The sequence below is a fragment of the Anopheles arabiensis genome, chromosome 2, assembly GCF_016920715.1.
Source record: "Anopheles arabiensis isolate DONGOLA chromosome 2, AaraD3, whole genome shotgun sequence".
NCBI classification, from domain to species: domain Eukaryota; kingdom Metazoa; phylum Arthropoda; class Insecta; order Diptera; family Culicidae; genus Anopheles; species Anopheles arabiensis.
Genome location: NC_053517.1, coordinates 44,411,277 through 44,436,317, shown reverse-complemented (window position 1 = coordinate 44,436,317; position 25,041 = coordinate 44,411,277). Strand labels below are relative to the sequence as shown.

Below are 25,041 nucleotides of genomic sequence, written 5' to 3'. Positions count from 1 at the left end.
TTATTTGACAAAAGATGAACGTTAAATGAGGAAACTGCTCGAACAAGAGCTCTTTTATGCGCTTGCCAACCCTTGTTTTCTCTCATCTTAAGAGCAAGAGGGAATGCGTGGATGAAAAAGTATAAATAGGGACGTTGAGCTCGAAAACGCTCATTCGTGATCGTCAATTTGAAGTGTGAACATCGTGAACGTACAATCCTGTGCTCATCATGACTGGAAGAGGAAAGGGAGGAAAAGGTCTGGGTAAAGGAGGAGCCAAGCGTCACCGAAAAGTGCTGCGGGATAACATCCAGGGCATTACCAAGCCCGCCATCCGCCGTTTGGCTCGGCGCGGAGGAGTGAAACGTATCTCCGGCCTCATCTACGAGGAAACCCGTGGCGTCCTGAAAGTATTTCTGGAGAATGTGATTCGTGATGCGGTCACTTACACTGAACACGCCAAGCGTAAGACCGTCACCGCTATGGATGTGGTGTATGCTCTGAAGCGTCAGGGCCGCACTCTGTACGGTTTTGGAGGTTAAATTCAACGTGCTCTAACAAACCTCCAAATGGAGTCTCAAAACGGTCCTTTTCAGGACCACAATACATTACTCAAGAGCTGTATCTTTCGCAACATTAAAATGTTTTATTTGAGAGAAAAAATGTCTATGATGGCTTCGAATGGTGTGCGTATAACATTTTACTCGCATAACAAGCACTCACACTGCTGTATATTCAGTGCATTTACATGAGATGGCGTTTTGTGAATGTGATTTTTAACTTATACGTATCCGTTTGAAGCGTTCGCAAAAGCAACGATTGAAGCGTTTGTTAAAATGAATCATTTTTCTCTCTTGCGTTTTTTTATCTAAATTTTCTAATAAAAATATTTTTTTTAGAGCAAACCTCTCATCCTCTTGAAGCAATAATCGCCGCTACACATGCGCTTCGTTTATTGACACTTGTGATAATTATTCAAAAGAAGAATTGGGCGAAAAAAAGCTACACCGTTTTCATGAGGTTTGTGAGTTTATTATAATAGCTATGTATAAAATGCTGCCTTTGACTCCGTAAATCACTCAACGCTAATTTCAAAACTATTAAGCTACGGAATAAATAGAACGCTTGTTCATTGGCTCTCCTGTAATTTAAGTGTAAGACAAATTACAGTGAATATTTCATCCGGGGTTCCACAAGCCAGTATTCTAGGCCCTATTCTTTTATCATTTTCATAAATGATGTTATTTACGTTACACAAGATTGCGAAAAATTGTTTTATGCAAATGATATGAAAATGTTCCTACCGGTATCAGATCAAACCGATTGTGTAACTCTTCAAAACTGTTTAATTCGATTTAACTCATACCCACCAAATACTTTCTGCAAGATTTGCTATCAGGGTGCTATGAACATGAAGAAATTAACTCCACCTCCAAAATCTATGCTGTTAACTGAATGCTATATATTTTCTTGGGATACTGACTTCATTTGGTATACTGACTTAGCGATGCTCCGCTAGCGATGCTTACATTTTGGTTTGTACATTTGGTAATTGTTCCCCAGCTTCCGTTAATGATAATGATAAAATGTTTCCCAGTTATTATCCAGGACAAACACCCTGGGACCTCATAGATCGCATAATGAATTATTTAGGAAAAGTAACGCTCAGCCCTCTACGTTACGCTAGCGTTTCAAGTAACGTCTGTCTAGCGCAAACCCAAGCAGCATTTTTGAACGCCTGGTTTAATCGTCGTGGATAAGCAAATTCAGGTAAAAATAAGGCTCAGCCCTCTACGTTACGCTAGCGATACGCGTAACGCCTGTTTACCACAAACCCAAGCAGCATTTTTGAACGCCTGTTTTAACCGCCGTGGATGAGCAAATTAATAGATTATCATCGTTGTTTTACATGATAATTAGAAAAGCAACAATTTTTGAACAAACATAAAAAAGAACAGCAATTGCAAAGATAACACTCATTGATAATTCATGAGTATAAATAAATAATATTATTACTATTAGGCTATCATTTTTAACAGCAATCAGAGTTGTAACAACTTCACGTATTATAATAATAACAATCTTACACATAAAAAATTGTTACTTTTAAAAATGATTATTTATTTATTTTCCCAACTATTGATAAAGCAGGATAATGAAATACATACAAATATTTACTACCTTCATTAACCTCAATTTAAAAAGAGCCCTCGCACCTAAAGTAAAGTTTATTCACAATAGGCGGAAACATAGATTGAATAGGTAATAATTATATGTCATATACATTTTTAATTTATTAATATTTTTAATATTTTATACTTTCTAATCATAGGAAATGTTACTAAAATTGAAAGCTTTTGGGGTGTTTATGAAATTTTCAAAAATACTGCTTGGGAATTTTAAAAGGCATGTAACGCTTCTCATATGTAACGTAGATCACTGAGCCTTACTTTTACCAATTATTTAGATGGCGTTGCTACTGGTTGCAGGGACTTTGATCACCACTAGATGGCGTTATTGAATGTGGAGTTGCATATGCGTTAGGGCATTTCAATACTTTGTATTTTATAGGCATTCCTACATTGCAAATCATTTTATTGTTTCAAACAACGAAACACTTTAAAATGCTTCACAAATTTGGGTAACTGGTGATTAACATGAAGGGTGAAGGGAAACATTAATAAGTATGGTTGTTTATTTGAACCTTCCTAATTTTTGGTCCAACTTTTTAAAGCCATTGTCAACGTTTCCCGACATATTTAAAGCCAAACTTTTGTGAGAACCTAAGGCTACCTAAACGCACAACATTTTTCGACAATCGACCCTTTCAACATTTTCCCGTGGTTAACGATAAATCAGGTAAAAGTGTCCTTTACTGTTTTCAGAAAAAGTCAACACGCAGGTATCACTGGTTGTATTTATATGGTAAAACCAACCCTCTTGAACAAGCTACCTGGAAAATCTTATGCATCGCTTATGATATGCTGCATTTTGTAGAATTCGTAGTGAGAGGTTACAGAATTGAAAATATTAAGGGATGCTTTTTTGTGCCAAAGGACGGCACATTTTTTCATTTACATTTTGTACACAGTTTCAAGCACGGTTCTTGATATATCTGGATTTTTTTCCTTCTGGTTCTCCCATAACAGCATAAATCGAATAAAATGTCTTTGGCAAAGTAATTTGTCGCCCTGAAAAGGACGGTTTTGGGTTTGAGATGAAGGAAGCTTTGTCACACCGTTTAAGCCTTCTTTTCGGTCTTCTTGGGCAGCAGCACGGCCTGAATGTTGGGCAGCACACCACCCTGAGCGATGGTTACTCCGGACAGCAGCTTGTTCAACTCCTCGTCGTTGCGGATGGCCAGCTGCAGATGACGCGGGATGATGCGCGTCTTCTTGTTGTCACGGGCAGCGTTTCCGGCCAACTCAAGCACTTCAGCGGCCAAGTATTCCATGACGGCTGCCAGATACACGGGTGCTCCGGCACCGACGCGCTCGGCATAGTTACCCTTGCGCAGGAGACGATGAATACGGCCAACGGGGAACTGAAGACCGGCACGGTTGGAACGGGACTTTGCCTTTCCCTTTACCTTTCCTCCCTTTCCACGGCCAGACATGGTTAGATTTGATTGGGGTACGTTTGTAAGGGATCACGAACAACACGATGTTCTCCTTGAGAAGGGTCTTTTTATAATAGAACAATTTTGACCCGACCGATGCTTATATAGCAGCTTATTCGTGCTGCCCGATACTCGTTTGGAATTTTTCGAGCTGCACGATACGTATTCTCTCTCACAGCCCGTTATAAGCGATCGGAGAGCTCGGAATTTTTCTAGAACGCAATCACCCGTTGAATCATACACATCGTGTCCCAGTGTTGAGTGAATTTTTCCGTCGAAATGGCACCCAAAACCAGTGGAAAAGCTGCGAAGAAGTCTGGCAAGGCCCAGAAAAATATTTCCAAGTCCGACAAGAAAAAGAAGCGCAAGACCCGCAAGGAAAGCTACGCTATTTACATCTACAAAGTGTTGAAGCAAGTCCACCCGGATACTGGCATCTCTTCGAAGGCCATGAGCATCATGAACAGTTTCGTCAACGATATCTTCGAACGCATTGCTGCTGAGGCATCCCGCTTGGCGCACTACAACAAGCGTTCGACGATCACGTCCCGCGAAATCCAAACCGCTGTTCGTCTGCTGCTGCCTGGTGAGCTTGCCAAGCACGCCGTCTCCGAAGGAACGAAGGCTGTCACAAAGTACACCAGCTCGAAGTAAGCCACTGAAATGATTGGCTTCTTTTCATGAACCTCTCTTAAATCGGTCCTTTTCAGGACCACAAACCGCATTCAAACAAAGAATTATCCTTCGTTTCATCTGCACCAGCGAATTAGCGCTTTAATTTCAGGGTGTCCGTCTTCGTCAACGTTATTGTTCAGTTTGTTGCGTTTGCCTGTACTAAATGGCATTAGTGCAGGTAAACGCAGCCATATCCTAAGTTTGTTTGCGAACTTTGTATTGGAAACAATGATGCTGTGATTGACATTAAAGTTCTGCGTTGTTCATTGTATATATTAATGTTAAATAGAACCTTAGCACGTTTAAAAAAACATTAAAAAAAAGTCTGCACTGGTTGGAAGCGTTTTGCGAGGTGAAATTGTAAATGGAGTTTCGTGTATCATGAATTATGAATAGAAGTCGTTTCGCTCGTTGTATGACAATCATTTTTTAATTAAATTTTCCTCGCGCATACGAGGATAATTTATCGACAAAGCAACCAATAGCAGCTTATGTGTCGTGAGTCAAATGTTGTAATAGATTTGTTCGATTTTAATCTTGCTTATAAGGATTGAAGGGTCGTCTTCTTGAGCATTATAATTTACGTTTGTATAAGCATCAGTTAAGCTGTTTGAGTTGAACATTTGTTGTAAAATATATAGTCATACTATTCGTTCGTAGTTTGTTGTAAGCAGCGCTGTTGGTATAATAGTCATAGGTAATATAGATGGTAATAAAGTATTGATCAATATAGTCAAAATCCTCAGATGCCCTATTAAAAAGCGAAACTTTGACAAGAAAAAGTTAAAATACCTCCCATAACATTGATTATTTAAAACAAATTTTCCCCCTTTTCACACTTTCCTCGTTATAACAAAACGACATACGTGAAGGTATGTACAATTTCATAATAGCAATCGAAAGAAAATTCTTGGAATGTTCAACAGTATTGGTGGTCCTGAAAAGGACCGTTTTGAGAAGGAAATGCCCCGTTTAGACAGGGACCGCATGGACGATTTAGGCACGCTCTCCGCGGATGCGACGGGCCAGCTGGATGTCCTTGGGCATGATGGTGACGCGCTTGGCGTGGATGGCGCACAGATTCGTGTCTTCGAACAGACCAACCAGATACGCCTCGCTGGCTTCCTGCAGCGCCATGACGGCTGAGCTCTGGAAGCGGAGATCAGTCTTGAAGTCCTGGGCGATCTCACGCACCAAGCGCTGGAAGGGCAGCTTGCGGATGAGCAGCTCGGTCGACTTCTGGTAGCGACGGATTTCTCGGAGGGCCACCGTTCCCGGACGGTAACGATGCGGCTTCTTCACTCCTCCGGTGGCCGGGGCACTTTTACGAGCAGCCTTGGTGGCCAGCTGCTTGCGAGGAGCCTTACCTCCAGTCGATTTACGAGCGGTTTGCTTGGTACGAGCCATTTCACTTCGGGAGCGTAGGTTTCGTTGAGCACAGAGCGAACTTGTTTATTTGACAAAAGATGAACGTTAAATGAGGAAACTGCTCGAACAAGAGCTCTTTTATGCGCTTGCCAACCCTTGTTTTCTCTCATCTTAAGAGCAAGAGGGAATGCGTGGATGAAAAAGTATAAATAGGGACGTTGAGCTCGAAAACGCTCATTCGTGATCGTCAATTTGAAGTGTGAACATCGTGAACGTACAATCCTGTGCTCATCATGACTGGAAGAGGAAAGGGAGGAAAAGGTCTGGGTAAAGGAGGAGCCAAGCGTCACCGAAAAGTGCTGCGGGATAACATCCAGGGCATTACCAAGCCCGCCATCCGCCGTTTGGCTCGGCGCGGAGGAGTGAAACGTATCTCCGGCCTCATCTACGAGGAAACCCGTGGCGTCCTGAAAGTATTTCTGGAGAATGTGATTCGTGATGCGGTCACTTACACTGAACACGCCAAGCGTAAGACCGTCACCGCTATGGATGTGGTGTATGCTCTGAAGCGTCAGGGCCGCACTCTGTACGGTTTTGGAGGTTAAATTCAACGTGCTCTAACAAACCTCCAAATGGAGTCTCAAAACGGTCCTTTTCAGGACCACAATACATTACTCAAGAGCTGTATCTTTCGCAACATTAAAATGTTTTATTTGAGAGAAAAAATGTCTATGATGGCTTCGAATGGTGTGCGTATAACATTTTACTCGCATAACAAGCACTCACACTGCTGTATATTCAGTGCATTTACATGAGATGGCGTTTTGTGAATGTGATTTTTTAACTTATACGTATCCGTTTGAAGCGTTCGCAAAAGCAACGATTGAAGCGTTTGTTAAAATGAATCATTTTTCTCTTGCGTTTTTTTATCTAAATTTTCTAATAAAAATATTTTTTTTAGAGCAAACCTCTCATCCTCTTGAAGCAATAATCGCCGCTACACATGCGCTTCGTTTATTGACACTTGTGATAATTATTCAAAAGAAGAATTGGGCGAAAAAAGCTACACCGTTTTCATGAGGTTTGTGAGTTTATTATAATAGCTATGTATAAAATGCTGCCTTTGACTCCGTAAATCACTCAACGCTAATTTCAAAACTATTAAGCTACGGAATAAATAGAACGCTTGTTCATTGGCTCTCCTGTAATTTAAGTGTAAGACAAATTACAGTGAATATTTCATCCGGGGTTCCACAAGCCAGTATTCTAGGCCCTATTCTTTTTATCATTTTCATAAATGATGTTATTTACGTTACACAAGATTGCGAAAAATTGTTTTATGCAAATGATATGAAAATGTTCCTACCGGTATCAGATCAAACCGATTGTGTAACTCTTCAAAACTGTTTAATTCGATTTAACTCATACCCACCAAATACTTTCTGCAAGATTTGCTATCAGGGTGCTATGAACATGAAGAAATTAACTCCACCTCCAAAATCTATGCTGTTAACTGAATGCTATATATTTTCTTGGGATACTGACTTCATTTGGTATACTGACTTAGCGATGCTCCGCTAGCGATGCTTACATTTTGGTTTGTACATTTGGTAATTGTTCCCCAGCTTCCGTTAATGATAATGATAAAATGTTTCCCAGTTATTATCCAGGACAAACACCCTGGGACCTCATAGATCGCATAATGAATTATTTAGGAAAAGTAACGCTCAGCCCTCTACGTTACGCTAGCGTTTCAAGTAACGTCTGTCTAGCGCAAACCCAAGCAGCATTTTTGAACGCCTGGATAAGCAAATCGTCGTGGATAAGCAAATTGAGGTAAAAATAAGGCTCAGCCCTCTACGTTACGCTAGCGATACGCGTAACGCCTGTTTACCACAAACCCAAGCAGCATTTTTGAACGCCTGTTTTAACCGCCGTGGATGAGCAAATTAATAAATTATCATCGTTGTTTTACATGATAATTAGAAAAGCAACAATTTTTGAACAAACATAAAAAAGAACAGCAATTGCAAAGATAACACTCATTGATAATTCATGAGTATAAATAAATAATATTATTACTATTAGGCTATCATTTTTAACAGCAATCAGAGTTGTAACAACTTCACGTATTATAATAATAACAATCTTACACATAAAAAATTGTTACTTTTAAAAATGATTATTTATTTATTTTCCCAACTATTGATAAAGCAGGATAATGAAATACATACAAATATTTACTACCTTCATTAACCTCAATTTAAAAAGAGCCCTCGCACCTAAAGTAAAGTTTATTCACAATAGGCGGAAACATAGATTGAATAGGTAATAATTATATGTCATATACATTTTTAATTTATTAATATTTTTAATATTTTATACTTTCTAATCATAGGAAATGTTACTAAAATTGAAAGCTTTTGGGGTGTTTATGAAATTTTCAAAAATACTGCTTGGGAATTTTAAAAGGCATGTAACGCTTCTCATATGTAACGTAGATCACTGAGCCTTACTTTTACCAATTATTTAGATGGCGTTGCTACTGGTTGCAGGGACTTTGATCACCACTAGATGGCGTTATTGAATGTGGAGTTGCATATGCGTTAGGGCATTTCAATACTTTGTATTTTATAGGCATTCCTACATTGCAAATCATTTTATTGTTTCAAACAACGAAACACTTTAAAATGCTTCACAAATTTGGGTAACTGGTGATTAACATGAAGGGTGAAGGGAAACATTAATAAGTATGGTTGTTTATTTGAACCTTCCTAATTTTTGGTCCAACTTTTTTAAAGCCATTGTCAACGTTTCCCGATATATTTAAAGCCAAACTTTTGTGAGAACCTAAGGCTACCTAAACGCACAACATTTTTCGACAATCGACCCTTTCAACATTTTCCCGTGGTTAACGATAATTCAGGTAAAAGTGTCCTTTACTGTTTTCAGAAAAAAGTCAACACGCAGGTATCACTGGTTGTATTTATATGGTAAAACCAACCCTCTTGAACAAGCTACCTGGAAAATCTTATGCATCGCTTATGATATGCTGCATTTTGTAGAATTCGTAGCGAGAGGTTACAGAATTGAAAATATTAAGGGATGCTTTTTGTGCCAAAGGACGGCACATTTTTTCATTTACATTTTGTACACAGTTTCAAGCACGGTTCTTGATATATCTGGATTTTTTTTCCTTCTGGTTCTCCCATAACAGCATAAATCGAATAAAATGTCTTTGGCAAAGTAATTTGTCGCCCTGAAAAGGACGGTTTTGGGTTTGAGATGAAGGAAGCTTTGTCACACCGTTTAAGCCTTCTTTTCGGTCTTCTTGGGCAGCAGCACGGCCTGAATGTTGGGCAGCACACCACCCTGAGCGATGGTTACTCCGGACAGCAGCTTGTTCAACTCCTCGTCGTTGCGGATGGCCAGCTGCAGATGACGCGGGATGATGCGCGTCTTCTTGTTGTCACGGGCAGCGTTTCCGGCCAACTCAAGCACTTCAGCGGCCAAGTATTCCATGACGGCTGCCAGATACACGGGTGCTCCGGCACCGACGCGCTCGGCATAGTTACCCTTGCGCAGGAGACGATGAATACGGCCAACGGGGAACTGAAGACCGGCACGGTTGGAACGGGACTTTGCCTTTCCCTTTACCTTTCCTCCCTTTCCACGGCCAGACATGGTTAGATTTGATTGGGGTACGTTTGTAAGGGATCACGAACAACACGATGTTCTCCTTGAGAAGGGTCTTTTATAATAGAACAATTTTGACCCGACCGATGCTTATATAGCAGCTTATTCGTGCTGCCCGATACTCGTTTGGAATTTTTCGAGCTGCACGATACGTATTCTCTCTCACAGCCCGTTATAAGCGATCGGAGAGCTCGGAATTTTTCTAGAACGCAATCACCCGTTGAATCATACACATCGTGTCCCAGTGTTGAGTGAATTTTTCCGTCGAAATGGCACCCAAAACCAGTGGAAAAGCTGCGAAGAAGTCTGGCAAGGCCCAGAAAAATATTTCCAAGTCCGACAAGAAAAAGAAGCGCAAGACCCGCAAGGAAAGCTACGCTATTTACATCTACAAAGTGTTGAAGCAAGTCCACCCGGATACTGGCATCTCTTCGAAGGCCATGAGCATCATGAACAGTTTCGTCAACGATATCTTCGAACGCATTGCTGCTGAGGCATCCCGCTTGGCGCACTACAACAAGCGTTCGACGATCACGTCCCGCGAAATCCAAACCGCTGTTCGTCTGCTGCTGCCTGGTGAGCTTGCCAAGCACGCCGTCTCCGAAGGAACGAAGGCTGTCACAAAGTACACCAGCTCGAAGTAAGCCACTGAAATGATTGGCTTCTTTTCATGAACCTCTCTTAAATCGGTCCTTTTCAGGACCACAAACCGCATTCAAACAAAGAATTATCCTTCGTTTCATCTGCACCAGCGAATTAGCGCTTTAATTTCAGGGTGTCCGTCTTCGTCAACGTTATTGTTCAGTTTGTTGCGTTTGCCTGTACTAAATGGCATTAGTGCAGGTAAACGCAGCCATATCCTAAGTTTGTTTGCGAACTTTGTATTGGAAACAATGATGCTGTGATTGACATTAAAGTTCTGCGTTGTTCATTGTAAATATTAATGTTAAATAGAACCTTAGCACGTTTAAAAAAAAACATTAAAAAAAAAGTCTGCACTGGTTGGAAGCGTTTTGCGAGGTGAAATTGAAAATGGAGTTTCGTGTATCATGAATTATGAATAGAAGTCGTTTCGCTCGTTGTATGACAATCATTTTTTTAATTAAATTTTCCTCGCGCATACGAGGATAATTTATCGACAAAGCAACCAATAGCAGCTTATGTGTCGTGAGTCAAATGTTGTAATAGATTTGTTCGATTTTAATCTTGCTTATAAGGATTGAAGGGTCGTCTTCTTAAGCGTTTGAATTAAAGTGTGTATAAGCATCAGTTAAGTTGTTTGTGTCGAACATTTGTTGTAAAATATATAGTCATACTATTCGTTCGTAGTTTGTTGTAAGCAGCGATGTTGGTATAATAGTCATAGGTATAGATGGTAATAAAGTATTGATCAATATAGTCATAATCCTCAGATGCCCTATTAAAAAGCGAAACTTTGACAAGAAAAAGTTAAAATACCTCCCATAACATTGATTATTTAAAACAAATTTTCCCCTTTTCACACTTTCCTCGTTATAACAAAACGACATACGTGAAGGTATGTACAATTTCATAATAGCAATCGAAAGAAAATTCTTGGAATGGTCAACAGCATTGGTGGTCCTGAAAAGGACCGTTTTGAGAAGGAAATGCCCCGTTTAGACAGGGACCGCTTCCGGATGCATGGACGATTTAGGCACGCTCTCCGCGGATGCGACGGGCCAGCTGGATGTCCTTGGGCATGATGGTGACGCGCTTGGCGTGGATGGCGCACAGATTCGTGTCTTCGAACAGACCAACCAGATACGCCTCGCTGGCTTCCTGCAGCGCCATGACGGCTGAGCTCTGGAAGCGGAGATCAGTCTTGAAGTCCTGGGCGATCTCACGCACCAAGCGCTGGAAGGGCAGCTTGCGGATGAGCAGCTCGGTCGACTTCTGGTAGCGACGGATTTCTCGGAGGGCCACCGTTCCCGGACGGTAACGATGCGGCTTCTTCACTCCTCCGGTGGCCGGGGCACTTTTACGAGCAGCCTTGGTGGCCAGCTGCTTGCGAGGAGCCTTACCTCCAGTCGATTTACGAGCGGTTTGCTTGGTACGAGCCATTTCACTTCGGGAGCGTAGGTTTCGTTGAGCACGGAGCGAACTTGTTTATTTGACAAAAGATGAACGTTAAATGAGGAAACTGCTCGAACAAGAGCTCTTTTTATGCGCTTGCCAACCCTTGTTTTCTCTCATCTCAAGAGCAAGAGGGAATTCGTGGATGAAAAAGTATAAATAGGGACGTTGAGCTCGAAAACGCTCATTCGTGATCGTCAATTTAAAGTTGGAACATCGTGAACGTACAATCCTGTGCTCATCATGACTGGAAGAGGAAAGGGAGGAAAAGGTCTGGGTAAAGGAGGAGCCAAGCGTCACCGAAAAGTGCTGCGGGATAACATCCAGGGCATTACCAAGCCCGCCATCCGCCGTTTGGCTCGGCGCGGAGGAGTGAAACGTATCTCCGGCCTCATCTACGAGGAAACCCGTGGCGTCCTGAAAGTATTTCTGGAGAATGTGATTCGTGATGCGGTCACTTACACTGAACACGCCAAGCGTAAGACCGTCACCGCTATGGATGTGGTGTATGCTCTGAAGCGTCAGGGCCGCACTCTGTACGGTTTTGGAGGTTAAATTCAACGTGCTCTAACAAACCTCCAAATGGAGTCTCAAAACGGTCCTTTTCAGGACCACAATACATTACTCAAGAGCTGTGTCTTTCGCAACATTAAAATGTTTTATTTGAGAGAAAAAATGTCTATGATGGCTTCGAATGGTGTGCGTACAACATTTTACTCGCATAACAAGCACTCACACTGCTGTATATTCAGTGCATTTACATGAGATGGCGTTTTGTGAATGTGATTTTTTAACTTATACGTATCCGTTTGAAGCGTTCGCAAAAGCAACGATTGAAGCGTTTGTTAAAATGAATCATTTTTCTCTTGCGTTTTTTTATCTAAATTTTCTAATAAAAATATTTTTTTTAGAGCAAACCTCTCATCCTCTTGAAGCAATAATCGCCGCGTGGATCATACCGTTTTTTCGCATCAGCTCTAATCTGACTTATACATGCGCATCGTTCATGTATACTTGGGATAACTCATCAAAAGAAGGTAATCGGGTGAAAAAACTACACCGTTTACATAAAGTTTATGAATTTGTTATAACAGCCAACAGCGTCAATGTTGCCTTTGAATCCGTAAATCACTCAATGCTTATTTCAAAACTATCAAGCTATGGAGTAAATGGGGCGCTAGTTCATTGGCTCTCCTGTTATTGAAGTGATAGGCATATTACAGTGAATATTTCCTTCTCTCTATCTGCACCATTCACCAACACGTCCGGGGATCCACGTTTCTCGGCCCTATGCTATTTAAAAATTTATAAATGACGTTATTTACGTTATACCAGATTGCGAAAAATTGTTTTATGCAGATGATATGAAAATGTTCCTACCGGTATCAGATCAAACCGATTGCTTAACTCTTCAAAACTGTTTAATTCGATTTAACTCATACCCACCAAATACTTTCTGCAAGATTTGCTATCAGGGTGCTATGAACATGAAGAAATTAACTCCACCTCCAAAATCTATGCTGTTAACTGAATGCTATATATTTTCTTGGGATACTGACTTCATTTGGTATACTGACTTAGCGATGCTCCGCTAGCGATGCTTACATTTTGGTTTGTACATTTGGTAATTGTTCCCCAGCTTCCGTTATCATTAAAATGTTTCCCAGTTATTATCCAGGACAAACACCCTGGGACCTCATAGATCGCATAATGAATTATTTGGGAAAAGTAACGCTCAGCCCTTTACGTTACGCTAGCGTTACAAGAAACGTCTGTCTAGCGCAAACCCAAGCAGCATTTTTGAACGCCTGGATAAGCAAATCGTCGTGGATAAGCAAATTGAGGTAAAAATAAGGCTCAGCCCTCTACGTTACGCTAGCGATACGCGTAACGCCTGTTTACCACAAACCCAAGCAGCATTTTTGAACGCCTGTTTTAACCGCCGTGGATGAGCAAATTAATAAATTATCATCGTTGTTTTACATGATAATTAGAAAAGCAACAATTTTTGAACAAACATAAAAAGAACAGCAATTGCAAAGATAACACTCATTGATAATTCATGAGTATAAATAAATAATATTATTACTATTAGGCTATCATTTTTAACAGCAATCAGAGTTGTAACAACTTCACGTATTATAATAATAACAATCTTACACATAAAAAATTGTTACTTTTAAAAATGATTATTTATTTATTTTCCCATTGATAAAGCAGGATAATGAAATACATACAAATATTTACTACCTTCATTAACCTCAATTTAAAAAAGAGCTCTTGCACCTAAGGTAATAATTATATTTCATATAGTTTATTAATTTATTATTATTTTTAATATTTTATACTTTCTAATCATAGGAAATGTTACTAAAATTGAAAGCTTTTGTGTGTGGGTGTTTATGAACTTTTCAAAAATACTGTTTGGGAATTTTAAAAGGCATGTAACGCTTCTCATATGTAACGTAGATCACTGAGCCTTACTTTTACCAATTATTTAGATGGCGTTACTACTGGTTGCAGGGACTTTGATCACCACTAGATGGCGTTATTGAATGTGGAGTTGCATATGCGTTAGGGCATTTCAATACTTTGTATTTTATAGGCATTCCTACATTGCAAATCATTTTATTGTTTCAAACAACGAAACACTTTAAAATGCTTCACAAATTTGGGTAACTGGTGATTAACATGAAGGGTGAAGGGAAACATTAATAAGTATGGTTGTTTATTTGAACCTTCCTAATTTTTGGTCCAACTTTTTAAAGCCATTGTCAACGTTTCCCGATATATTTAAAGCCAAACTTTTGTGAGAACCTAAGGCTACCTAAACGCACAACATTTTTCGGCAATCGACCCTTTCAACATTTTCCCGTGGTTAACGATAAATCAGGTAAAAGTGTCCTTTACTGTTTTCAGAAAAAGTCAACGCGCAGGTATCACTGGTTGTATTTATATGGTAAAACCAACCCTCTTGAACAAGCTACCTGGAAAATCTTATGCATCGCTTATGATATGCTGCATTTTGTAGAATTCGTAGTGAGAGGTTACAGAATTGAAAATATTAAGGGATGCTTTTTTGTGCCCAAGGACGGCACATTTTTTCATTTACATTTTGTACACAGTTTCAAGCACGGTTCTTGATATATCTGGATTTTTTTTTCCTTCTGGTTCTCCCATAACAGCATAAATCGAATAAAATGTCTTTGGCAAAGTAATTTGTCGCCCTGAAAAGGACGGTTTTGGGTTTGAGATGAAGGAAGCTTTGTCACACCGTTTAAGCCTTCTTTTCGGTCTTCTTGGGCAGCAGCACGGCCTGAATGTTGGGCAGCACACCACCCTGAGCGATGGTTACTCCGGACAGCAGCTTGTTCAACTCCTCGTCGTTGCGGATGGCCAGCTGCAGATGTCGCGGGATGATGCGCGTCTTCTTGTTGTCACGGGCAGCGTTTCCGGCCAACTCAAGCACTTCAGCGGCCAAGTATTCCATGACGGCTGCCAGATACACGGGTGCTCCGGCACCGACGCGCTCGGCATAGTTACCCTTGCGCAGGAGACGATGAATACGGCCAACGGGGAACTGAAGACCGGCACGGTTGGAACGGGACTTTGCCTTTCCCTTTACCTTTCCTCCCTTTCCACGGCCAGACATGGTTAGATTTGATTGGGGTACGTTTGTAAGGGATCACGAACAACACGATGTTCTCCTTGAGAAGGGTCTTTTATAATAGAACAATTTTGACCCGACCGATGCTTATATAGCAGCTTATTCGTGCTGCCCGATACTCGTTTGGAATTTTTCGAGCTGCACGATACGTATTCTCTCTCACAGCCCGTTATAAGCGATCGGAGAGCTCGGAATTTTTCTAGAACGCAATCACCCGTTGAATCATACACATCGTGTCCCAGTGTTGAGTGAATTTTTCCGTCGAAATGGCACCCAAAACCAGTGGAAAAGCTGCGAAGAAGTCTGGCAAGGCCCAGAAAAATATTTCCAAGTCCGACAAGAAAAAGAAGCGCAAGACCCGCAAGGAAAGCTACGCTATTTACATCTACAAAGTGTTGAAGCAAGTCCACCCGGATACTGGCATCTCTTCGAAGGCCATGAGCATCATGAACAGTTTCGTCAACGATATCTTCGAACGCATTGCTGCTGAGGCATCCCGCTTGGCGCACTACAACAAGCGTTCGACGATCACGTCCCGCGAAATCCAAACCGCTGTTCGTCTGCTGCTGCCTGGTGAGCTTGCCAAGCACGCCGTCTCCGAAGGAACGAAGGCTGTCACAAAGTACACCAGCTCGAAGTAAGCCACTGAAATGATTGGCTTCTTTTCATGAACCTCTCTTAAATCGGTCCTTTTCAGGACCACAAACCGCATTCAAACAAAGAATTATCCTTCGTTTCATCTGCACCAGCGAATTAGCGCTTTAATTTCAGGGTGTCCGTCTTCGTCAACGTTATTGTTCAGTTTGTTGCGTTTGCCTGTACTAAATGGCATTAGTGCAGGTAAACGCAGCCATATCCTAAGTTTGTTTGCGAACTTTGTATTGGAAACAATGATGCTGTGATTGACATTAAAGTTCTGCGTTGTTCATTGTATATATTAATGTTAAATAGAACCTTAGCACGTTTAAAAAAACATTAAAAAAAAGTCTGCACTGGTTGGAAGCGTTTTGCGAGGTGAAATTGTAAATGGAGTTTCGTGTATCATGAATTATGAATAGAAGTCGTTTCGCTCGTTGTATGACAATCATTTTTTAATTAAATTTTCCTCGCGCATACGAGGATAATTTATCGACAAAGCAACCAATAGCAGCTTATGTGTCGTGAGTCAAATGTTGTAATAGATTTGTTCGATTTTAATCTTGCTTATAAGGATTGAAGGGTCGTCTTCTTAAGCGTTTGAATTAAAGTGTGTATAAGCATCAGTTAAGTTGTTTGTGTCGAACATTTGTTGTAAAATATATAGTCATACTATTCGTTCGTAGTTTGTTGTAAGCAGCGATGTTGGTATAATAGTCATAGGTTATATAGATGGTGATAAAGTATTGATCAATATAGTCATAATCCTCAGATGCCCTATTAAAAAGCGAAACTTTGACAAGAAAAAGTTAAAATACCTCCCATAACATTGATTATTTAAAACAAATTTTCCCCCTTTTCACACTTTCCTCGTTATAACAAAACGACATACGTGAAGGTATGTACAATTTCATAATAGCAATCGAAAGAAAATTCTTGGAATGTTCAACAGTATTGGTGGTCCTGAAAAGGACCGTTTTGAGAAGGAAATGCCCCGTTTAGACAGGGACCGCATGGACGATTTAGGCACGCTCTCCGCGGATGCGACGGGCCAGCTGGATGTCCTTGGGCATGATGGTGACGCGCTTGGCGTGGATGGCGCACAGATTCGTGTCTTCGAACAGACCAACCAGATACGCCTCGCTGGCTTCCTGCAGCGCCATGACGGCTGAGCTCTGGAAGCGGAGATCAGTCTTGAAGTCCTGGGCGATCTCACGCACCAAGCGCTGGAAGGGCAGCTTGCGGATGAGCAGCTCGGTCGACTTCTGGTAGCGACGGATTTCTCGGAGGGCCACCGTTCCCGGACGGTAACGATGCGGCTTCTTCACTCCTCCGGTGGCCGGGGCACTTTTACGAGCAGCCTTGGTGGCCAGCTGCTTGCGAGGAGCCTTACCTCCAGTCGATTTACGAGCGGTTTGCTTGGTACGAGCCATTTCACTTCGGGAGCGTAGGTTTCGTTGAGCACGGAGCGAACTTGTTTATTTGACAAAAGTTGAACGTTAAATGAGGAAACTGCTCGAACAAGAGCTCTTTTTATGCGCTTGCCAACCCTTGTTTTCTCTCATCTTAAGAGCAAGAGGGAATGCGTGGATGAAAAAGTATAAATAGGGACGTTGAGCTCGAAAACGCTCATTCGTGATCGTCAATTTGAAGTGTGAACATCGTGAACGTACAATCCTGTGCTCATCATGACTGGAAGAGGAAAGGGAGGAAAAGGTCTGGGTAAAGGAGGAGCCAAGCGTCACCGAAAAGTGCTGCGGGATAACATCCAGGGCATTACCAAGCCCGCCATCCGCCGTTTGGCTCGGCGCGGAGGAGTGAAACGTATCTCCGGCCTCATCTACGAGGAAACCCGTGGCGTCCTGAAAGTATTTCTGGAGAATGTGATTCGTGATGCGGTCACTTACACTGAACACGCCAAGCGTAAGACCGTCACCGCTATGGATGTGGTGTATGCTCTGAAGCGTCAGGGCCGCACTCTGTACGGTTTTGGAGGTTAAATTCAACGTGCTCTAACAAACCTCCAAATGGAGTCTCAAAACGGTCCTTTTCAGGACCACAATACATTACTCAAGAGCTGTATCTTTCGCAACATTAAAATGTTTTATTTGAGAGAAAAAATGTCTATGATGGCTTCGAATGGTGTGCGTATAACATTTTACTCGCATAACAAGCACTCACACTGCTGTATATTCAGTGCATTTACATGAGATGGCGTTTTGTGAATGTGATTTTTTAACTTATACGTATCCGTTTGAAGCGTTCGCAAAAGCAACGATTGAAGCGTTTGTTAAAATGAATCATTTTTCTCTTGCGTTTTTTATCTAAATTTTCTAATAAAAATATTTTTTTTAGAGCAAACCTCTCATCCTCTTGAAGCAATAATCGCCGCTACACATGCGCTTCGTTTATTGACACTTGTGATAATTATTCAAAAGAAGAATTGGGCGAAAAAAGCTACACCGTTTTCATGAGGTTTGTGAGTTTATTATAATAGCTATGTATAAAATGCTGCCTTTGACTCCGTAAATCACTCAACGCTAATTTCAAAACTATTAAGCTACGGAATAAATAGAACGCTTGTTCATTGGCTCTCCTGTAATTTAAGTGTAAGACAAATTACAGTGAATATTTCATCCGGGGTTCCACAAGCCAGTATTCTAGGCCCTATTCTTTTTATCATTTTCATAAATGATGTTATTTACGTTACACAAGATTGCGAAAAATTGTTTTATGCAAATGATATGAAAATGTTCCTACCGGTATCAGATCAAACCGATTGTGTAACTCTTCAAAACTGTTTAATTCGATTTAACTCATACCCACCAAATACTTTCTGCAAGATTTGCTATCAGGGTGCTATGAACATGAAGAAATTAACTCCACCTCCAAAATCTATGCTGTTAACTGAATGCTATATATTTTCTTGGGATACTGACTTCATTTGGTATACTGACTTAGCGATGCTCCGCTAGCGATGCTTACATTTTGGTTTGTACATTTGGTAATTGTTCCCCAGCTTCCGTTAATGATAATGATAAAATGTTTCCCAGTTATTATCCAGGACAAACACCCTGGGACCTCATAGATCGCATAATGAATTATTTAGGAAAAGTAACGCTCAGCCCTCTACGTTACGCTAGCGTTTCAAGTAACGTCTGTCTAGCGCAAACCCAAGCAGCATTTTTGAACGCCTGGTTTAATCGTCGTGGATAAGCAAATTGAGGTAAAAATAAGGCTCAGCCCTCTACGTTACGCTAGCGATACGCGTAACGCCTGTTTACCACAAACCCAAGCAGCATTTTTGAACGCCTGTTTTAACCGCCGTGGATGAGCAAATTAATAGATTATCATCGTTGTTTTACATGATAATTAGAAAAGCAACAATTTTTGAACAAACATAAAAAGAACAGCAATTGCAAAGATAACACTCATTGATAATTCATGAGTATAAATAAATAATATTATTACTATTAGGCTATCATTTTTAACAGCAATCAGAGTTGTAACAACTTCACGTATTATAATAATAACAATCTTACACATAAAAAATTGTTACTTTTAAAAATGATTATTTATTTATTTTCCCAACTATTGATAAAGCAGGATAATGAAATACATACAAATATTTACTACCTTCATTAACCTCAATTTAAAAAGAGCCCTCGCACCTAAAGTAAAGTTTATTCACAATAGGCGGAAACATAGATTGAATAGGTAATAATTATATGTCATATACATTTTTAATTTATTAATATTTTTAATATTTTATACTTTCTAATCATAGGAAATGTTACTAAAATTGAAAGCTTTTGGGGTGTTTATGAAATTTTCAAAAATACTGCTTGGGAATTTTAAAAGGCATGTAACGCTTCTCATATGTAACGTAGATCACTGAGCCTTACTTTTACCAATTATTTAGATGGCGTTGCTACTGGTTGCAGGGACTTTGATCACCACTAGATGGCGTTATTGAATGTGGAGTTGCATATGCGTTAGGGCATTTCAATACTTTGTATTTTATAGGCATTCCTACATTGCAAATCATTTTATTGTTTCAAACAACGAAACACTTTAAAATGCTTCACAAATTTGGGTAACTGGTGATTAACATGAAGGGTGAAGGGAAACATTAATAAGTATGGTTGTTTATTTGAACCTTCCTAATTTTTGGTCCAACTTTTTAAAGCCATTGTCAACGTTTCCCGATATATTTAAAGCCAAACTTTTGTGAGAACCTAAGGCTACCTAAACGCACAACATTTTTCGACAATCGACCCTTTCAACATTTTCCCGTGGTTAACGATAAATCAGGTAAAAGTGTCCTTTACTGTTTTCAGAAAAAGTCAACACGCAGGTATCACTGGTTGTATTTATATGGTAAAACCAACCCTCTTGAACAAGCTACCTGGAAAATCTTATGCATCGCTTATGATATGCTGCATTTTGTAGAATTCGTAGTGAGAGGTTACAGAATTGAAAATATTAAGGGATGCTTTTTGTGCCAAAGGACGGCACATTTTTTCATTTACATTTTGTACACAGTTTCAAGCACGGTTCTTGATATATCTGGATTTTTTTCCTTCTGGATCTCCCATAACAGCATAAATCGAATAAAATGTCTTTGGCAAAGTAATTTGTCGCCCTGAAAAGGACGGTTTTGGGTTTGAGATGAAGGAAGCTTTGTCACACCGTTTAAGCCTTCTTTTCGGTCTTCTTGGGCAGCAGCACGGCCTGAATGTTGGGCAGCACACCACCCTGAGCGATGGTTACTCCGGACAGCAGCTTGTTCAACTCCTCGTCGTTGCGGATGGCCAGCTGCAGATGACGCGGGATGATGCGCGTCTTCTTGTTGTCACGGGCAGCGTTTCCGGCCAACTCAAGCACTTCAGCGGCCAAGTATTCCATGACGGCTGCCAGATACACGGGTGCTCCGGCACCGACGCGCTCGGCATAGTTACCCTTGCGCAGGAGACGATGAATACGGCCAACGGGGAACTGAAGACCGGCACGGTTGGAACGGGACTTTGCCTTTCCCTTTACCTTTCCTCCCTTTCCACGGCCAGACATGGTTAGATTTGATTGGGGTACGTTTGTAAGGGATCACGAACAACACGATGTTCTCCTTGAGAAGGGTCTTTTTATAATAGAACAATTTTGACCCGACCGATGCTTATATAGCAGCTTATTCGTGCTGCCCGATACTCGTTTGGAATTTTTCGAGCTGCACGATACGTATTCTCTCTCACAGCCCGTTATAAGCGATCGGAGAGCTCGGAATTTTTCTAGAACGCAATCACCCGTTGAATCATACACATCGTGTCCCAGTGTTGAGTGAATTTTTCCGTCGAAATGGCACCCAAAACCAGTGGAAAAGCTGCGAAGAAGTCTGGCAAGGCCCAGAAAAATATTTCCAAGTCCGACAAGAAAAAGAAGCGCAAGACCCGCAAGGAAAGCTACGCTATTTACATCTACAAAGTGTTGAAGCAAGTCCACCCGGATACTGGCATCTCTTCGAAGGCCATGAGCATCATGAACAGTTTCGTCAACGATATCTTCGAACGCATTGCTGCTGAGGCATCCCGCTTGGCGCACTACAACAAGCGTTCGACGATCACGTCCCGCGAAATCCAAACCGCTGTTCGTCTGCTGCTGCCTGGTGAGCTTGCCAAGCACGCCGTCTCCGAAGGAACGAAGGCTGTCACAAAGTACACCAGCTCGAAGTAAGCCACTGAAATGATTGGCTTCTTTTCATGAACCTCTCTTAAATCGGTCCTTTTCAGGACCACAAACCGCATTCAAACAAAGAATTATCCTTCGTTTCATCTGCACCAGCGAATTAGCGCTTTAATTTCAGGGTGTCCGTCTTCGTCAACGTTATTGTTCAGTTTGTTGCGTTTGCCTGTACTAAATGGCATTAGTGCAGGTAAACGCAGCCATATCCTAAGTTTGTTTGCGAACTTTGTATTGGAAACAATGATGCTGTGATTGACATTAAAGTTCTGCGTTGTTCATTGTATATATTAATGTTAAATAGAACCTTAGCACGTTTAAAAAAACATTAAAAAAAAGTCTGCACTGGTTGGAAGCGTTTTGCGAGGTGAAATTGTAAATGGAGTTTCGTGTATCATGAATTATGAATAGAAGTCGTTTCGCTCGTTGTATGACAATCATTTTTTAATTAAATTTTCCTCGCGCATACGAGGATAATTTATCGACAAAGCAACCAATAGCAGCTTATGTGTCGTGAGTCAAATGTTGTAATAGATTTGTTCGATTTTAATCTTGCTTATAAGGATTGAAGGGTCGTCTTCTTAAGCGTTTGAATTAAAGTGTGTATAAGCATCAGTTAAGTTGTTTGTGTCGAACATTTGTTGTAAAATATATAGTCATACTATTCGTTCGTAGTTTGTTGTAAGCAGCGATGTTGGTATAATAGTCATAGGTTATATAGATGGTGATAAAGTATTGATCAATATAGTCATAATCCTCAGATGCCCTATTAAAAAGCGAAACTTTGACAAGAAAAAGTTAAAATACCTCCCATAACATTGATTATTTAAAACAAATTTTCCCCCTTTTCACACTTTCCTCGTTATAACAAAACGACATACGTGAAGGTATGTACAATTTCATAATAGCAATCGAAAGAAAATTCTTGGAATGGTCAACAGTATTGGTGGTCCTGAAAAGGACCGTTTTGAGAAGGAAATGCCCCGTTTAGACAGGGACCGCATGGACGATTTAGGCACGCTCTCCGCGGATGCGACGGGCCAGCTGGATGTCCTTGGGCATGATGGTGACGCGCTTGGCGTGGATGGCGCACAGATTCGTGTCTTCGAACAGACCAACCAGATACGCCTCGCTGGCTTCCTGCAGCGCCATGACGGCTGAGCTCTGGAAGCGGAGATCAGTCTTGAAGTCCTGGGCGATCTCACGCACCAAGCGCTGGAAGGGCAGCTTGCGGATGAGCAGCTCGGTCGACTTCTGGTAGCGACGGATTTCTCGGAGGGCCACTGTTCCCGGACGGTAACGATGCGGCTTCTTCACTCCTCCGGTGGCCGGGGCACTTTTACGAGCAGCCTTGGTGGCCAGCTGCTTGCGAGGAGCCTTACCTCCAGTCGATTTACGAGCGGTTTGCTTGGTACGAGCCATTTCACTTCGGGAGCGTAGGTTTCGTTGAGCACGGAGCGAACTTGTTTATTTGACAAAAGATGAACGTTAAATGAGGAAACTGCTCTTTTTTTTTTTTTTTTAAAGAAAATTTAGCAACTTCTTTTATTTCATACAAAAGATTGAATACATATGGTGTCGTAGAGAATAGATTCTACATTGTTTTGATTTCCTGCTGCTTGCATGTTTAAAACAATAACTGGATGTTAGAAATCCAATTGAAATGGAGCCTAAACGAATTTGTCTTTCTTCTGAATCCTAACGCATGGATTATATAACTGCAGAGCCCAGCTCTCATTGTTCAGGAAATTATAGTCCCATATCACACGCATACTACCAAATTAAACCTAATTTGAACTTCATTGCGAACCTAGATCTAATCTTAATACTATGGTTTTTAATTCAATTATTTACATATGCACATGGTGTTTACATTAACCTAGGAAAAACGTTTAATTGAATAAGCCATTTATGCTGGCCATGCTGGATGCCAGAGAGGTAGTTCTTAGTCTTGTATAATCTGCCTCTATTTGTTCTTTAATGTAAGGTATTTTGGCCAACTGATGCAGCTGGATGGTGTGGTATTGCATCGGAAGACCATGAATGATTTTCAAAAACTTATTTTGTATTATTTGTACACGCTTCAGCTCAAATGCTGAACATGTTTTCCAAATATGTGAACCATATAATAAGGCTGGTTTTATGATTTGTTGATAAACCAATTTCTTGTTGCCTAATGAAAGTCCCGGACCCTTGAGTAAAGGATAGAGACTCTTCAAGTAACTTAGTGTTTTGTTGCTTATATGGTCAATGTGGGATTTAAATCGAAGCCATCGGTCAATGATCACACCAAGATAACTCACGACCGAGCACCAGGGTATTTCTACATTCGATATTTGTATCGGATCTATTCTGCGCCGCAATACGTCATCTGGCATGTTTCGCCTGTAAGTAAACACTATTGTTTGGGTTTTGCTTGGATTCACCCTGATTTTCCAATCGTTTAGATACCCGATATAGGTATCCAGCGCTCTTTGAAGCCCACCACGGAGAAAACTGTAGTTCTTGCTGCTATATAGAATAGCCGTGTCATCGGCGTACAGGGAAAGGGAGGTATGATTCCTTAGTGTGGGTAAGTCTGAAGTGTACAAATTGTAGAGTAGCGGACCCAATACACTTCCCTGTGGAACGCCGGCACAGTTGGAATATGTGGAAGAGACAATATTTCCAATAACTACTTTGGAAGTTCTCTGAGAAAGGTAGCTGGCAATCAACTTAACTAGATAGGATGGCAATTGTAGTCGAAGCAGTTTAAAAACAAGGCCATCATGCCAAACGTTATCAAACGCTTTTTCTACGTCAAGCAGTGCCATCGCTGTGGACATACCTCTGGTCTTGGCGTTGTTAACAATATTAACTACACGTTGTAGCTGATGAGCCGTGGAATGACCTCTCCTGAATCCAAATTGCACGTCAGCTAAAGCGTTAGATTCCTCACAATACTCTAGCATTCTGCGGTAAATCACTTTCTCGAATATTTTACTCAGCGCACTCAGAAGTGATATCCCTCTGTAGCTTGTAACCAAGCAAGGGTCTTTTCCCGGTTTGGGAATGGCAACAACTTTGGCTATCTTCCAGTCCTTTGGAAAGTAGCAAAGTTCTAAACATTTATTTAAAATGTTGGTGACCAGCAGCAGAGCACTTTCACTTAAATGCTTATGCAAGATGTTGAATTGTTGGTCAAATCCTGGTGCTTTAAAATTTGGGCAGATGGAGATAAGATCTTTGATTTCGTTACATGTTATTCTGGTCTCATCTGGCAAGGTGATGGTTGTTTGTGTTAGATTAAGAATGGATTGTCTAACAATGCCTTCAAAGGAACTTTCCATGTTCTCAGCTAACCTGTGAGCTGACGTGAATTGCTCTGCTAAGCCCTCTACTTTTTCTTCTGGGGTGAAAAGCACTATATCATTGTCTTTAAGAGGAGGAATGGGTTTTGGCCTTGATCTTAATATTTTTGTCACCTTCCAGAAGGGGTGCGACGCTTTAGGCATGACTCGAAGCCTGTCTCTGAATTGTTGGTTTCTGAAAACTTCTAACTTGGTTTGAACTAACTTGGCAAGATTTCGAAATT

The 25,041-nt window shown here is 41.0% G+C and overlaps 12 protein-coding genes and 1 pseudogene across 12 annotated transcripts; 7 read left to right on the top strand and 6 right to left on the bottom strand.

The window, feature by feature from the left end:
* Positions 1-164: 164 nt before the first annotated feature.
* LOC120898354 lies at positions 165-6,301 on the top strand (annotated as a pseudogene).
* Positions 2,879-3,684, bottom strand: LOC120895763 (histone H2A). The gene has a single exon (XM_040299360.1). It carries the CDS (start codon positions 3,593-3,595, stop codon positions 3,221-3,223), a length of 375 nt encoding a protein of 124 aa, XP_040155294.1. The 5' UTR covers positions 3,596-3,684; the 3' UTR covers positions 2,879-3,220.
* LOC120895762 (histone H2B) lies at positions 3,801-4,356 on the top strand. The gene has a single exon (XM_040299359.1). It carries the CDS (start codon positions 3,878-3,880, stop codon positions 4,250-4,252), a length of 375 nt encoding a protein of 124 aa, XP_040155293.1. The 5' UTR covers positions 3,801-3,877; the 3' UTR covers positions 4,253-4,356.
* Positions 4,997-5,715, bottom strand: LOC120895760 (histone H3). Its single transcript, XM_040299357.1, has one exon. The coding sequence runs from the start codon at positions 5,678-5,680 to the stop codon at positions 5,270-5,272; it is 411 nt and encodes a 136-aa protein (XP_040155291.1). The 5' UTR covers positions 5,681-5,715; the 3' UTR covers positions 4,997-5,269.
* Positions 6,302-8,950: 2,649 nt separating the features above from the next.
* On the bottom strand, positions 8,951-9,325 carry LOC120898349 (histone H2A). Its single transcript, XM_040304076.1, has one exon. It carries the CDS (start codon positions 9,323-9,325, stop codon positions 8,951-8,953), a length of 375 nt encoding a protein of 124 aa, XP_040160010.1.
* A 204-nt stretch (positions 9,326-9,529) lies between these two features.
* On the top strand, positions 9,530-10,085 carry LOC120893729 (histone H2B). Its single transcript, XM_040295793.1, has one exon. It carries the CDS (start codon positions 9,607-9,609, stop codon positions 9,979-9,981), a length of 375 nt encoding a protein of 124 aa, XP_040151727.1. The 5' UTR covers positions 9,530-9,606; the 3' UTR covers positions 9,982-10,085.
* Positions 10,086-10,945: 860 nt separating this feature from the next.
* LOC120898348 lies at positions 10,946-17,274 on the bottom strand. Its single transcript, XM_040304075.1, has 5 exons — positions 16,763-17,274; positions 14,715-15,065; positions 11,767-11,965; positions 11,660-11,678; positions 10,946-11,459 (listed from the first exon to the last, which is right to left on the bottom strand). The coding sequence occupies exons 1-5, from the start codon at positions 17,165-17,167 to the stop codon at positions 11,009-11,011; spliced, it is 1,425 nt and encodes a 474-aa protein (XP_040160009.1). The 5' UTR covers positions 17,168-17,274; the 3' UTR covers positions 10,946-11,008.
* On the top strand, positions 11,612-12,041 carry LOC120893733 (histone H4). Its single transcript, XM_040295798.1, has one exon. The coding sequence runs from the start codon at positions 11,675-11,677 to the stop codon at positions 11,984-11,986; it is 312 nt and encodes a 103-aa protein (XP_040151732.1). The 5' UTR covers positions 11,612-11,674; the 3' UTR covers positions 11,987-12,041.
* On the bottom strand, positions 14,662-15,145 carry LOC120893731 (histone H2A). Its single transcript, XM_040295796.1, has one exon. The coding sequence runs from the start codon at positions 15,081-15,083 to the stop codon at positions 14,709-14,711; it is 375 nt and encodes a 124-aa protein (XP_040151730.1). The 5' UTR covers positions 15,084-15,145; the 3' UTR covers positions 14,662-14,708.
* On the top strand, positions 15,288-15,843 carry LOC120893730 (histone H2B). The gene has a single exon (XM_040295795.1). It carries the CDS (start codon positions 15,365-15,367, stop codon positions 15,737-15,739), a length of 375 nt encoding a protein of 124 aa, XP_040151729.1. The 5' UTR covers positions 15,288-15,364; the 3' UTR covers positions 15,740-15,843.
* An 80-nt stretch (positions 17,275-17,354) lies between the features above and the next one.
* On the top strand, positions 17,355-17,789 carry LOC120893732 (histone H4). The gene has a single exon (XM_040295797.1). The coding sequence runs from the start codon at positions 17,423-17,425 to the stop codon at positions 17,732-17,734; it is 312 nt and encodes a 103-aa protein (XP_040151731.1). The 5' UTR covers positions 17,355-17,422; the 3' UTR covers positions 17,735-17,789.
* A 2,299-nt stretch (positions 17,790-20,088) lies between these two features.
* Positions 20,089-20,893, bottom strand: LOC120896631 (histone H2A). The gene has a single exon (XM_040300886.1). The coding sequence runs from the start codon at positions 20,802-20,804 to the stop codon at positions 20,430-20,432; it is 375 nt and encodes a 124-aa protein (XP_040156820.1). The 5' UTR covers positions 20,805-20,893; the 3' UTR covers positions 20,089-20,429.
* A 116-nt stretch (positions 20,894-21,009) lies between these two features.
* LOC120896630 (histone H2B) lies at positions 21,010-21,565 on the top strand. Its single transcript, XM_040300884.1, has one exon. It carries the CDS (start codon positions 21,087-21,089, stop codon positions 21,459-21,461), a length of 375 nt encoding a protein of 124 aa, XP_040156818.1. The 5' UTR covers positions 21,010-21,086; the 3' UTR covers positions 21,462-21,565.
* Positions 21,566-25,041: the final 3,476 nt, after the last annotated feature.